Consider the following 13,846-nt stretch of genomic DNA (forward strand, 5'->3'; position numbering starts at 1 on the left):
ACCTAAATTCCATAAGCAGTGGAGAAGCATTAAAACCTTTTAAACAGGAGATGGGTATGTTAATGGCATTGTGGAGGAAGAGCATAGCAGAGACTGGAGGCTGCACCACCAGTTGAGTTTAGTACTGAGTTGTCCAAATGCGAGATGATAAGGGGTAGAACAAGAAAAGCACCCATGGACTTGGAGAAGGAAGGATGAATTTCAGAGAAGAGAGTATTCTTTCACTCGAGAATCTGCCTCCCACTAAGAAAAAGGCATATACGAAAATCTGTTCAACTAAGCTATTAAGACTGTGAGAATTTGAGCGATTCAAATTGATCATATAATAGGTCATTTAAAAAAATCACTGTATTTTTCCATTGTGTAGACCAAGTTCCTGCACCACAATGCAATAAAATTACACTAGTAACATATGGTACAGAAGAAACCCCAAATCTTTTTTAAAACTTTGTAATTATTTAATCAAAGAAAAAATAGCAAAATTAGACTATTTACAAAATATTGAAAGTGTAAGCTTTATCTATTAAATGTATAAGATAAAGTCATTATCTATACTCAGGAAATTTTATATGTTTAAGTATTTTATTTAAAAAGAGTTCATTTCAAGAAGTTAGGAAAAGAACATTAAAATAAATATATGGCACACGAAAAAAGAAAATAGTAACGATAACCTTGGAGAGTTTGAAAATAATGAAACAGGGCTTCCCTGGTGGCGCAGTGGTTGAGAGTCCGCCTGCCGATGCAGGGGACATGGGTTCATGCCCCGGTCCGGGAAGATCCCACATGCCGCGGAGCAGCTGGGCCCGTGAGCCATGGCCGCTGGGCCTACGCGTCCGGAGCCTGTGCTCCGCAACGGGAGAGGCCACAACAGCGAGAGGCCCGCATACCGCAAAAAAAAAAAAGAAACAATTGTGTTGATGAATAAATCCAAGAGCTGAATTTTTTTAATTAATGAAATAATCTGACATCTGATAAAGCACCAAAGGATAAATATAAATAAATCAAATTGGGACTAATAAAGAGATATCAGTATAGATAAAAAGAAGATTTTAAAATTAGTAGATCAATTCTCTGTGCTAAAGGCTAATATAGTGAAAGTTTGAATGAAGTGGATGATTATCTAGGAAACTACAAATGATCAAGAAAACCCAAATAGACCTATAATCTTGAAGAAAACTGGTGAAAGTTCATTTAAAACTGAATGCCTTCAAACCTGTATAAAACAGATATGATTCCTAGTATCTATACTTCTGGATCATAAGAAAAGATAGGAAGCTACCAAATTCACCTATGATATACTCATTACCTCTGAAACCAAAATCTAGTGAAGACAGAACAAGAAGAAAACTATGAATCATTCCGTTTATGAAAGTAGCTGTAAAATTCTTATTTAAAATACCTGAGCAGGGACTTCCTTGGTGGTCCAGTGGGTGGGACTTCACTCTCCTAAGGTAGGGGACCCAGTTTTGATCCCTGATCGGGAAACTAGATCCGCGTGAATACCGAAACTAAGAGTCCGCATTCCGCAAAGAAGATCCCGCGTGCTGCAAGAAAGACACAGCGCAGCCAAAATAAATAATTTTTTAAAAAATAAATAAATAAAATAAAATACCCCAGCAAACTTTTACCGTGTAAGAGCACTTACTTACTAATTAAGAAAAATATTGAATATCACAAAAGAAAATGAGCCTAGAACTTGAAAAATTCACAGATCTATAAACAGTTAATAATCATAGGAGAAAATAAATATTAAGCTTCACAAAGAATTCCTAAAGATGTATTTCCTGAGCATGCCTGAGCAATAGAGACCCTTGGATGCCATAGGCTGCTAAGGAGAAACAGTCACAGAGATGCTAATTCCAGCAAAGGTAAAGAAGCCTTTAGGTTGAAACGTTCCCTGTTTCTCTATGAAACATATCACATCAAATCACATTAAAAATTAACTCTAAAGAAATGGATCCTCCTGGAGGTGAATGAAGCTATTTAAAGTGTGTTTTGAGCACTTTTTCTATGCTGGGTCATTATGAGTCTTTGGAATCATAAAACGTATAAACTAGCAAGAAGCCTTGGAAAATTTACTGTGTGTCTTGAATCATTCTATTGTTCCACCATAGATTGTAGGAGTTCTCTGCTGATGCTCCGAAACGGGGGTCCTCCCTGCATATTCAAGTCAAATGCATGCAATATTACAGATAAATGGCTGCAGTTAATTGCCATGGGTAAATCTTTAAAAACAATTCAAATGATTCATAAAATCGGGTAATTAACAATGAAGCAGGATGTTGCCCTCATAAACTGCCTGGTGCTGATTAGCACATGTGGATGAAAGCCTGTCATTTACTTTAAGTGCTGTGACACTATCTGTCTTCTAATTAAACTGCCATGGCTGCATTGTTCAAATACAAAGAAAAATGGGAATAATGGTCAGTGATTTAAGAGGTTCTTTGCACTTAAAGCAGACATCTGAGCTCATGCCTCAAAGTCCCAGAACACAAATGATCCTTAAGCCCTGTTGTTGCTGGCTTAGGTGCCTTCCTAACAAGCATGTTAAGAGGTGCAAAGGAGAGATCCTCATTAAGAATGCCCTGCTACTAATCAGCCCCCACTTCCAGAAGCCTGGCGGGGGCGGGGTGGTGGCTGCAAGGCCCTGACCATCCTTTTCAGCACGTTATTATGCATATAGTCCTGCCATCTCCTCTTCTAATGAACACAAATGGTGACTACTTGTCAACAACAACAAGCTCATCCTGGGCTCTGGCCCACCCACCCTTGGGAGCACCAGTGTCCTCTCACCCAAGATGGATGAGTTCAACTGAGTTGCTCACCTCCCACAATGAAGTCTCAGCTTGAGTCAAAGCTGTCAGAACCTGAGCACAAGCATTAGAGAATGACTAGTTGTAGACGCTTCAAAATGATTTCAGGGCCTTTACTTCCCAAGAAACATGCAAGATACAGAACCAGGGACAACTGCCCAGGTCTGTTGCTATCTCTTCAAAGATGGAATCAGTTTCTTAAAATGGAGGTTAACATCACTTAACATAAAACTCAACATTTTCACCCCTTTAAAGTGTACAATTCAATGGCTTTTAGCATGTTTAAAAGGTTGTCCAAACATCACCACTATCTAATTCCAGAAGTTTTTCATTATCCCCCAAAGAAACTCCATACCTGTTAAGCAGCCATTCCTCATCCCCTCCCCGACACCCCAACCCCTGGCACCCACCAGCCTGCTTTCCGTCTCTAAGGATTTGTCCATTGTGGACATTTGATATAAATGGAATTCTACAATATGTGGCCTTTTGAGTCTGGCTTCTATCACTTAGCATAATGTTTTCAAGGTTCATCTATATTGCGGCATATATCAGAACTTCATTCCTCTTGTATGGCTAAATATTATACCATAATTTGTTTATCCATTCATGAGTTGATGGATATTTGGGTTGTTTCCACTTTTTGACTATTATGAATAATGCTGCTATGAACATTCATGTACAGTTTTTGTGTGGACATACGTTTTCAGTTCTCTTGGGTAGATACCTAGGAGAGTGGAATTGCTGGGTCATATGGTAATGTTTAACCTTTGAGGAACCGCCAACTGTTTTCATAGAATTACACCATTTTACATTCCCACCAGCAAAGTATGAGAGTCCTGATTTTTTCACATTCTCACCAACACTTGTTATCTGATTTTTTGAGTCTAGCCCTCCTAGCTGGTGTGAAGTGGTGTCTCACTGCAGTTTTGATTTGCATTTTCCTAGTGACTAATGATGTTAGAGTATTTTCCTGTGAAAATTGGCCATTTGTTTAGCCTTTTTGAAGAAATGTCTATTTAATTCCTTTGACAATTTTTGAATTGGGTTCTTGAGTTGCAGGGGTTCTTTGTATGTTCTGGATACTACATCCTTATCAGATATATAACTAGGAAATATTTTTCCCATTCTTTTTACTTTCCTGGTACTGCCCTTTGATACACAAGTTTTTAATTTGATGAAGTCCAATTTATCTACTTTTTCTTTTTTTGCTTGTGTTTTTGCTATCATATCTAGGAATCTATTGCCAAGTCCAAGGTCATGAAAATTTAACCCTATGTTTTTTTTTTCTAGGATTTTTATAGTTTTATCTCTTACATTTAGGTTGTTAATCTATTTTGAGTTAATTTTTGTATATGGAGTGAGGTAAGGTTTCAACTTCATTCTTTTACACATAGATATCCAGTGGTCTTGACATCCCTTGTTGAAAAGACTCTTTTCCCCCATTGAGTGGTCTTGGCACCCTTTTCAAGAATCAGTTGACCATAAATGTATGGTTTTATTTCTGGACTCTCAATTCTATTCCATTGATCTATATGCCTATCCTTATGCTGGTAACACACAATCTTTATTACTCTAGCTTGGTAGTAAGTTTTGAAATAGGGAAGTGTGAGGCTTCCAATTTTGTTCTTCTTTGGAAGGTTGTTTTGGCTATTCAGGGTACCAGTGTAATTTTATATAAATCTTAGGAACAGCTTGTTCACTTCTGTGAAAAAAAAAGTTGGAGTTTTGATAGATATTTCATTGAATCTGTAGATCAATTTGGGAATATTGCCCTCTTAACAATATTAAGTCTTCCAATTCATGAGCATGGGATATCTTTCCATTTATTTCCATTATTTAGGTATTCTTTAATTTCTTTCAACAATATTTTGTAGCTTTCAGTGTACCAGTCTTGCACCTTCTCTGTTAAATTTATTCTTTAAGTATTTTATATTCTTTTGGATGCTATTATAAATGGAATTTTCTTAATTTCATGTTTGGATTGTTCATTGCTAGTGTATAGAAATACAACTGATTTTTGTTTGTTCATGTTGTATCCTAAAACTTTGCTGAATTCATTTGTTAGTTCTAATAGTGTGTGTGTGTGCACGCGCACATGTGTACATTCTTTGGGATTTTCCATATATAAGTCATCTCTGAATAGAGAAATTCTTACTTATTCTTTTCCAGTTTGGATGCATTTTATTTTTCTTGCCTATATGCTCTGGCTAAAACTTCCAGTACATTGTTGAATAGAAGTGGCAAAAGTGGACATCCTTGTCATATTCCTGATCTTAGGAGGGAGTCACCATTAAGTAAGCTGTGGGGTTTTTACAGATGCCGTTTTTTCAAGTTGAGGGATTTTCCTTCTATTTCTAATTTGATGTGTTTTTTGTTTTGTTTTTTTTATCATGAAAGGGTGTTGGGTATTGTCAAATCCTATTTCTGTATTTACTGATCTGATCATGTAGGATTCTTCTCCTTCATCTTATTAGCGTGGTGTATTACAAATATTGATTATTGTATGTGGACCACCCTTGCATTCCTGGAATAAATCCCACATGGTCATGGTGTTTAATCTTTTTAATACGTAGCTGGGTTCAGTTTACTAGTATTTTGTTAAGGATTTTTGCACCTATATTCATAGGGATTATTAGTCTTTAATTTTCTTTTCTAATTTTCTTTTCTTGTGTGATATCTTTGACTTTGGTGTCAGTATATTACTGGCCTAATGAATTAGGAAATGTTCCCTTCTCTTCTGTTTTTGAAGAGTTTGGGGATTGGTGTTAATTCTTCTTGAAATGTTTGGTAGAACTCACCAGTGAAGCCGTCTCGCCCTGGACTTTTCTTTGTTGGAGGCTTTTTGAATATTGATTGATCTCTTTACTTATTGTAGGTCTATTCATATGTTCTATTTCTTCTCTGAGTTAGTTTTGGTAGTTTGTGTGTTTCTAGGAATTCATCCGTTTTATCTAGGTTATTTGATTTATTGACATACAACAGTCCATAGGATTCTGTTTGTCAATTTTGTTGATTCTTACAAAGAACCAGCTTTTGGCTCATTGATTCTCTCTATTGTTTTTCTATTCTCCATTTTATTGATCTCCACACTAATCTTTATTTCCTTTCTTCCGCTTGCTTTGGGTTTAGTTTGTTCTTCTTTTTCTAGTTCTCTAAGGTGGAAGCCTAGGTTATTGATTTGAGATCTTCTTTTTAATGTAGACATTTACAGCTATACATTTTGCTCTGAGCACTCTCATAAGTTTTGATATGTTGTGTTTTTATTCATCTCAAAATATTTTGTACTTTCCCTTATAATTTCTTCTTTGACTCATTATTTGTTTGTGTTATTTAATTTCCACATATTTGTTAATTTTCCAGATTTCCTTCTGTTATTGATTTCTAATTTCATTCTACTGTAGCCAGAGAAGATACTTTGTATGACTTCAGTCTTTTTAAATTTACTGAGACTTTTGTGACCTAATGTATGGTTTCTTCTGGAAGATGTTCCGTGTGTACTTGACAGAAATGTGTCTTCTGTTATTGAACAGAGTGTTCCACATGTGTGTGTTAGGCCTAGTTGGTTTATAATGTTGTTCAAGTTCTCTATTTCTTTACTGATCTTCTGTCTAATAGTTATATCATTATTGAAAGTGGAATATTGAAATGTCCAACTATTATTATTGGACTCTCCATTTCTCCCTTCAATTCTGTCAGTTTTTGCTTCATATATATTGGGACTCTGTTGTTGGTTATATATTTATTAATAATTGTTATATCGTCTTGATGGATTTACCATTTTATTATTATATAATGTCCTTTTTTTAATTGAAGTATAGTTGATAATGTCCTTTTCTGTCTGTTATAACAACTTTGGTCTTAAAGCCTGTTTTGTCTAATATTAGAATAGCTACTCCAGCTCTCTTTTGGTTACTCTTTGCATGGAATATCTTTTTCCATCTTTCTACTTTCAACCTAATGTGAGTATCTTATAAACAGCATAGAGTTCACACATTCAGCAATGTTATTATACACGTACTATGTGCAGGGAATTATCTAGGCTCTGGATGAGAGAGTTTCAGTGCTCAGTAACTTAAAATCTTATAAATATTTCATAAAAGGGGTATGAATAAAATTGTTTTAGTGGGTGCATTCATTTTATGAAAATCCATCAATCTGTGTTAGGATTTATGCCATTTTTTTATGTGTGTTATACTTCAAGAAAAATATTCCCCCCGCCCCAAGTGCTTTGGGAATTCAATATTGGAAGAAGTTATTTCCAGCTGAGAGAATAAGGGGAATGCCTTCACAAAGAAACTAACCTTCAGGCTTTATGTTATATTGATACCGTGAGTTCACCACAGTCAGGGTAAGGTGGCTTTATTTTCAGGTAAGCAAATGATATCATCAGCGCCATCACCACTGCTACTACTTATTAAGAACTTACTACGTGCCAGTGCCAGGCATCATCTGAGTTCTTTGTGCATATTAATCTACCAAATCCTCATAGCAGCCCTGTGAAGTAGATTAGTATGTTACATGACTAGTCTCCATTTGCCAAAGCGAAAATTGAGACACGGTGAGGTCACATAAGTGGTGGAGCCAGGATGCAAACTGTTGCATCCAGCTCATCTCTTATCCAAACAGTAGCCGTTCTCAAGGTGCAATCCAGGAACTCTTGTGGGTCTCCAGACCCTTTCAGGGGACCCACAAGGTCAAAACTATATTTGTGATAATACTAAAACATTATTTACCTTTTTTTTTTTTTTTTTGCGTGGGCCTCTTACTGTTGTGGCCTCTCCCGTTGCGGAGCGTAGGCTCCGGACGCACAGGCTCAGCGGCCATGGCTCACAGGCCCAGCCGCTCCGCGGCATGTGGGATCTTCCTGGACCGGGGCATGAACCCGCGTCCCCTGCATCAGCAGGCAGACTCTCAACGACTGTGCCACCAGGGAAGCCCTATTTACCTTTTTTACTCTCAACCTCTCAAGAGTATTCAGTGGCATGTTCCAGAGATTCTACTATGTGTGCTAGCAAAACAGATTGAATGCAGAAGCAAATATGAGAATCCAGCTGTCTTCTATGAAGCCAGACACTGAAGAGATTTACAAATATGAAAAGCAATGCCATTCTCCTCACAAAATTTTTGTTTTGCAAAATATACTTTTCATAAATTCTATTATTAATGTTATCATTTATTTTTGCTTTTGATAAATTAATCAATATTTTGAATGTTTCTCAGTTTCCATTTTTAACATAATAAATAGCTATAGATATAACTCATATAAACACAAAGCATTCGGAATCCTCAATCATGTATAAAGAGTGGAAAGGTGCCCTGAGACCAAAAAGTTTGAGCACCAAAGCCCTATACTGTTCTGCCTTAGGGGAGTGGCCAAGAAAAGCTGGTTTTGTGGCCATAGCAACAGCTTTGGAGTCCAATCCACCTCTGTTCGGGACCTGGAACATAAAAGTTTATCTTTCCTTTTCTCCTGTGAAACTGGATATAATACTGCCCACATCCTGGGGAGGCTGTGAGAATTAACTGAGAGGGTGCAGGTGAAGGCTTAGTGCATGGTCAGCACTCAGTCACTGGCACCAAACCTGGAATTGCTCTTGTGTCACCCGCAGGTGATGGACTTTTACTGCCAGTCCTGCGAGACGGCCATGTGTCGGGAGTGCACGGAGGGGGAGCACGCGGAACACCCCACAGTCCCCCTCAAGGACGTGGTGGAGCAGCACAAGGCCTCACTCCAGGTCCAGCTGGACGCCGTCAACAAAAGGTGTGCATACCTCCGCCTGGCTCCTGACTGGCCGCCTGTGGCCTCAGGGTCTCGTGTCCCAGTGGGATAGAAGATTCATGTCACCTAAATAAATTGTCCTTTGATCATAGGGCTGTAGTCATAAACTAGTGAGTGATGAGGGTCATCCCCTGCCCCTTGGTAAAATTCCAGCCCCGTTTTGTTATGAGTGGTGGTTTTCCTTTTAGTACCTTAGTAAGATTAAATGAACAAAATATACTCAAGGAAAATACACTCTCAGGAGATCTCTGAAATTTGTGCCTGAAACCAGGCTGTCTGAAGAGCCTTTCTTAGCTGCTGTTCTTGACACACTTAGAAGCCACTGTGCAGACCGTGACTGGCTCATCTCTGTCTGAGCAAAATGGTCCTGAGCAGCAAGTGCTCAATTTTCCTTCTCCTTCCCCACTTCCAGGCTCTTTATTTGGAAATGAAGAAACAGAGTAGCTGTGTGATGCATGAGAAAGACCAAAGAGAGCAAATAAACAGCAAAATGAAAATAAATCTCTTTACCAAAAGTTGAAGTGAGAAAAGTGTGGCTATTCTATACTAATTAAAAGAACTTGGAAACTTGCAAGAAATTCCCAGGAAACTCTGAGTTTGGATAAGTTTTTCATGTGATTGGGTAAAAAGATACAGCTATATATTTAGACCAGTGGTCCTCAACCAAGGGCAATGATACCCCCCAAGGGACATTTGGCAATGCCTGGAGACAATTTGGTGTCACAACTGTGTGTGGGGGCGGGGTAGAGGAAAGGATGCTGTTAAACATCCTACAATTCACAGGACAGCCGCCTGCAACAAAGAATTATCTGGCCCAAAATATCAATATGTCAAGTTAGAGAATGCCTGATTTATTTATTTTTTCTTTTTCTTCTTATTTTTTTATTGAAGTATAGTTGATTTACAATGTTGTGTTAATTGTTGCTGTACAGCGAAGTGATTCAGTTATACATATATATATACATTCTTTTTAAAAAAATTCCTTTCCATTGTGGTTTATCACAGGATATTGAATATAGTTCTCTATGCTCTACAGTAGGACCTTGTTGTTTATCCATTGTAGAGAACAGCTGATTTAGAGTGTGAGAAAAAGCCATGGGGTTCTGAGAGCTTTGTACCATCAATTTTTAAAATTAAATGACTGAGGTAGATTGAAGTAGACATGGACCCTCAAAATCTCTTCTCTCAAAGGCAGTAATTATGTCATGTCTTATTCACTCTGTTCTTCAGTTATTACTTTTTAAAGATGATGAAAAGCACAGAAGATGTTTCTTGACAAAATATAGTGTTTGGATAGATTTTTTTTTTTTTTTTACTATTTCCGTGTGGATCTTATTATAATAACGACCTCTGATAACTGTCTTCCAGGCTCCCAGAAATAGATTCTGCTCTTCAGTTCATCTCAGAAATCATCCATCAGTTAACCGACCAAAAGGCCAGCATTGTGGATGACATCCATTCTACCTTTGATGAACTCCAGAAGACTTTAAATGTGCGCAAGAGCGTGCTGCTTATGGAGCTGGAAGTCAACTATGGTCTCAAACACAAAGTAAGACTCCACCCTTTCCTACAGACATCCTGGGAGAGGTGCACTATCCGGGGCCTCCCTGGCGCTAGCTTACTGTGTTCTACCAGCGGTAAAGGGGACTCTAGTGGGTTAAGTGTCACTGTTGTTCAGTAAACAGTAGTTTTTATTTAGTGGCTTATCCAGCTATTTCTTCCTTCCTGTTTGCAGCAAAACTATGATTCTGTGGCCTTAAGTACCACTTGATAACTTGACACAAGGCGAAGTTGAATATAAAGTAATGCTTTCAGGATTTAGGGTTAAACTGGATTGTTTTCCTTCCTTAATTATAATGTCTAATAGTCTCTTAATTGCTCTCTCACCCACACCAACCTGTTAGTCAACTTCAGAGTGAACCCAGACTTCTGCCTTTGTTTAACTCTGCACATCCCGTCACAAAACCAGGGATGAAAGCTTCCGATATTCAGGAGTGGAGTTTTCGTTCGTCTGGTTTCTGTTCCTTTAGGTGGTGACAGGGAAGCTTTGGACATTAGACAAAGATACTGAATAATGAACAAAATTTCAGATGTCAGGCCTAGCAATCTGGCTGCCAAGCTGTCGGTGACGTTTCTGCTTGCGCCTATCCAAGACACATGACCCCATAAATATGTGTGTGGGAGAGACAGGCGAGGAGGAGGGGAAAGAGAAGGGAGTGGTAAGGCGATTTAGGATTCAGCGTGAGAATGGGGCTCCCTGGGTTAAACTGAACCCCCCCTGCCGGGGGCCAAGAGCGCGGGCAGGTGCGGGCGCGGGCGCCCTGGGAAGAGCTCACCCGGCTTGGTTTCCCCGCAGGTCCTCCAGTCGCAGCTGGATACTCTGCTGGAGGGGCAGGAGAGTATCAAGAGCTGCAGCAGCTTCACGGCGCAGGCCCTCAACCATGGCACGGAGACGGAGGTGCTGCTTGTGAAGAAGCAAATGAGCGAGAAGCTGAACGAACTGGCGGACCAGGATTTTCCGCTGCACCCGCGAGAAAACGACCAGCTGGACTTCATCGTGGAGACCGAGGGGCTCAAGAAGTCCATCCACAACCTCGGGACGATTTTAACCACCAACGCCGTCGCCTCCGAGACGGTGGCCACGGGCGAGGGGCTGCGGCAGACCATCATCGGGCAGCCCATGTCCGTCACCATAACAACCAAGGACAAAGACGGCGAGCTGTGCAAAACGGGCAACGCCTACATCACGGCGGAGCTGAGCACGCCCGACGGCAGCGTGGCGGACGGGGAGATCCTGGACAACAAGAACGGCACGTACGAGTTCCTGTACACAGTACAGAAAGAGGGCGACTTCACCCTGTCCCTGCGGCTCTACGACCAGCACATCCGCGGCAGCCCGTTTAAGCTGAAGGTGATCCGGTCGGCGGACGTGTCCCCCACCACCGAGGGCGTGAAGAGGCGCGTGAAGTCCCCGGGGAGCGGTCACGTGAAGCAGAAGGCTGTGAAGAGACCCGCTAGCATGTACAGCACCGGGAAACGAAAAGAGAATCCCATCGAAGACGATCTGATCTTCCGCGTGGGTAAGGGGGAGGCGGCGCTGCACCTGAATTCTGAGCTTTGCTTTGGTCAAGGGGTGACTGGGAAAGTGTTGCAAATTGCAGCTTTGCAGGTCACAAGTGAGGCTGACGGTGCTGGGAGATACGCGGGTATTTGATTAGGTGAGCTCACGCCGTCTCCTTCTGCGGAGATTTTATGACTTATTTTCCCCTCCTCCTCCCTCCTCCCTCCCTCCTTCCTTCCCCCTCCCCCACCCCGCCTCTCTCCCGTTCTTTCCCCCTCTTCCTCCTCCTCCTTAACACACAAGCGCTGCACATTCATTATGGAAAATTAGAAACTGAAAATAAGCAAAAAGAATTAGAAAAATCACAGCACTCATAATCTGGACTTTTTTTTTGGTAGCAGGGTTTTTTTTAAAACTTTTTACTTTATATTGGAGCATAGGCGATTAACAATGTTGTGTTAGTTTCAAGTGTACAGCAAAGTTATACATATACACGTATCTATTGTTTTTCAAATTCTTTTCGCATTTAGGTTGTTACCTAATACTGAGTACAGTTCCTTGTGCTATTTTAAATATAGCACCGTGTACATAATCTGGACATTTTAAAGGAACTGTTGGCAACCTTCCCCTCCGCCCCGCTGTGGGAATGTCTACAGTACTCCTGCCTAACCCCACGGCAGAGACATACTTCTACCACATAAGTCCACGCATCTCTCTGGAATCTGCCAGCGTGGGCTATAACTGTGGGCAGAGGGTCTGATGCCTCTCTGTCACTGCCTCCTCATTGTAAGGGCTGGGGGTGAGGGACATGGTGCATTGCACGTTGTCATGTCCAGTCGCCTGTAGCTGGAGAGCAGCCCCGAAGAGGAAGGGGTGGGTGGGAACCTGGAGAATGGAATGGGGTTGGGGCGGAAACAAGAAGACTTAGGATGAGCCACGAGATTTGGGAAAGCAAATAGCCCTTCCCTTGTCAGATTTATTGCGTCAGATTTTTTCAAGCTGTTTATTTTCTCAATAGAAAGCAAACTAAACGTAAACAACCAACAATTTGATAATTCTTTTTTCAAATTTATTTATTTTTTGGCTGTTCCACACGGCATGTGGGATCTTAGTTCCCTGACCAGGGATCGAACCCATGTCCCCTGCAGTGGAAGCATGGAGTCTTAACCACTGGGCTGCCAGGGAAGTCCCCACAATTTGATCATTCTTAAGAAAAAAGTCTGCATGTTAGCTACCATATCCAAAAGTGGCTCCAGCCTGCTTGTCTTTCTGCTTCCTCAGTCCTACAATGCAGTATCTCTAAAAGGATGCTGCGAGGTATGTTCACTGACACATGTAGAAAAACAATTCTGTGGTTCAGAAAGATTGGGGAAAGCTTAGCTTAAGTGAAGGAATCAGATTTAAAAAAATTTTTTTTACTGTAGTACCTTTAGAATCTGTTGATGTACACAGTTTTTTGTTTGTTTTTTTACTGCCACACTGGCAGTCTCAAAGGCAGTGGAGGGATAACAGGCAGCACTTCCAAACTTGTCTGACCATAGAAGTTTTTCCATGGAACATCTTGGGAAAATAAGGCTCCTTGGAGCATTCTTGGGCAAAAGCTACTCCATTATTATTCATTTCTCTTTATTATTTAGTATTCTATATTATTTATTATTTTTTAGGTTGAATCTTGGTAAAGACCATGATATGGCAAGTAAACTCTCCATTCAGGGCATGGAGGCCCTCCTGCATTCACTGGCCATTTATGCAGTGTGGGTACAGAAGCCATTGAGATACCTGCCAAAGCAGAGTGGGTGGGCCGGGACAGGCGCAGGATTGGAGCCTCATAGGCCTACCACTCCAGTTCTACCACTTATTTCAACCTTGGCCAGGTCTCTCAGCTTCCCTGACCTTCAGTTTCCATGTCCATAAAAAGAAAAGATAAAAATATCAGCTTCTCAGGACTCAGTTCCAAGCTTAATGCCTGGCATGTAGGAGGAGCTAAATAAAGAGAATGATTGTTTTTGCACATGCTATTAAGGCTGTTAGGTGTTCCCTGCTGCCTTTTCTTCTAAAACAATTGACCTTGCTGCTCCCCATTGATCTGCATTAAGAACAAATTCTGTCTCGCATTTAGAATCTCCCCTCCCCCAGCCAAGGGACCCCAGTCCACTTCCCAGGCAGTGTGCAGAGTGGAAAAAGGCCCAGATC

The 13,846-nt window shown here is 40.6% G+C and overlaps 1 protein-coding gene across 3 annotated transcripts in view; it reads left to right on the forward strand.

The window, feature by feature from the left end:
- TRIM2 (tripartite motif containing 2) overlaps positions 1–13,846 on the forward strand; it is a 121,518-nt gene that overhangs the window by 71,988 nt on the left and 35,684 nt on the right. For all 3 annotated transcript variants that reach the window (XM_081235055.1, XM_081235054.1, XM_081235056.1), the window contains 3 exons: positions 8,423–8,574; positions 9,961–10,141; positions 10,949–11,672. In XM_081235055.1, coding sequence (XP_081091181.1) covers positions 8,423–8,574; positions 9,961–10,141; positions 10,949–11,672 — 1,057 coding nt within the window. The remainder of the gene's footprint in view (positions 1–8,422; positions 8,575–9,960; positions 10,142–10,948; positions 11,673–13,846) is intronic.

This window comes from Mesoplodon bidens (genome assembly GCF_964165515.1).
Source record: "Mesoplodon bidens genome assembly, chromosome: 1".
Lineage (NCBI taxonomy): Eukaryota > Metazoa > Chordata > Mammalia > Artiodactyla > Ziphiidae > Mesoplodon > Mesoplodon bidens.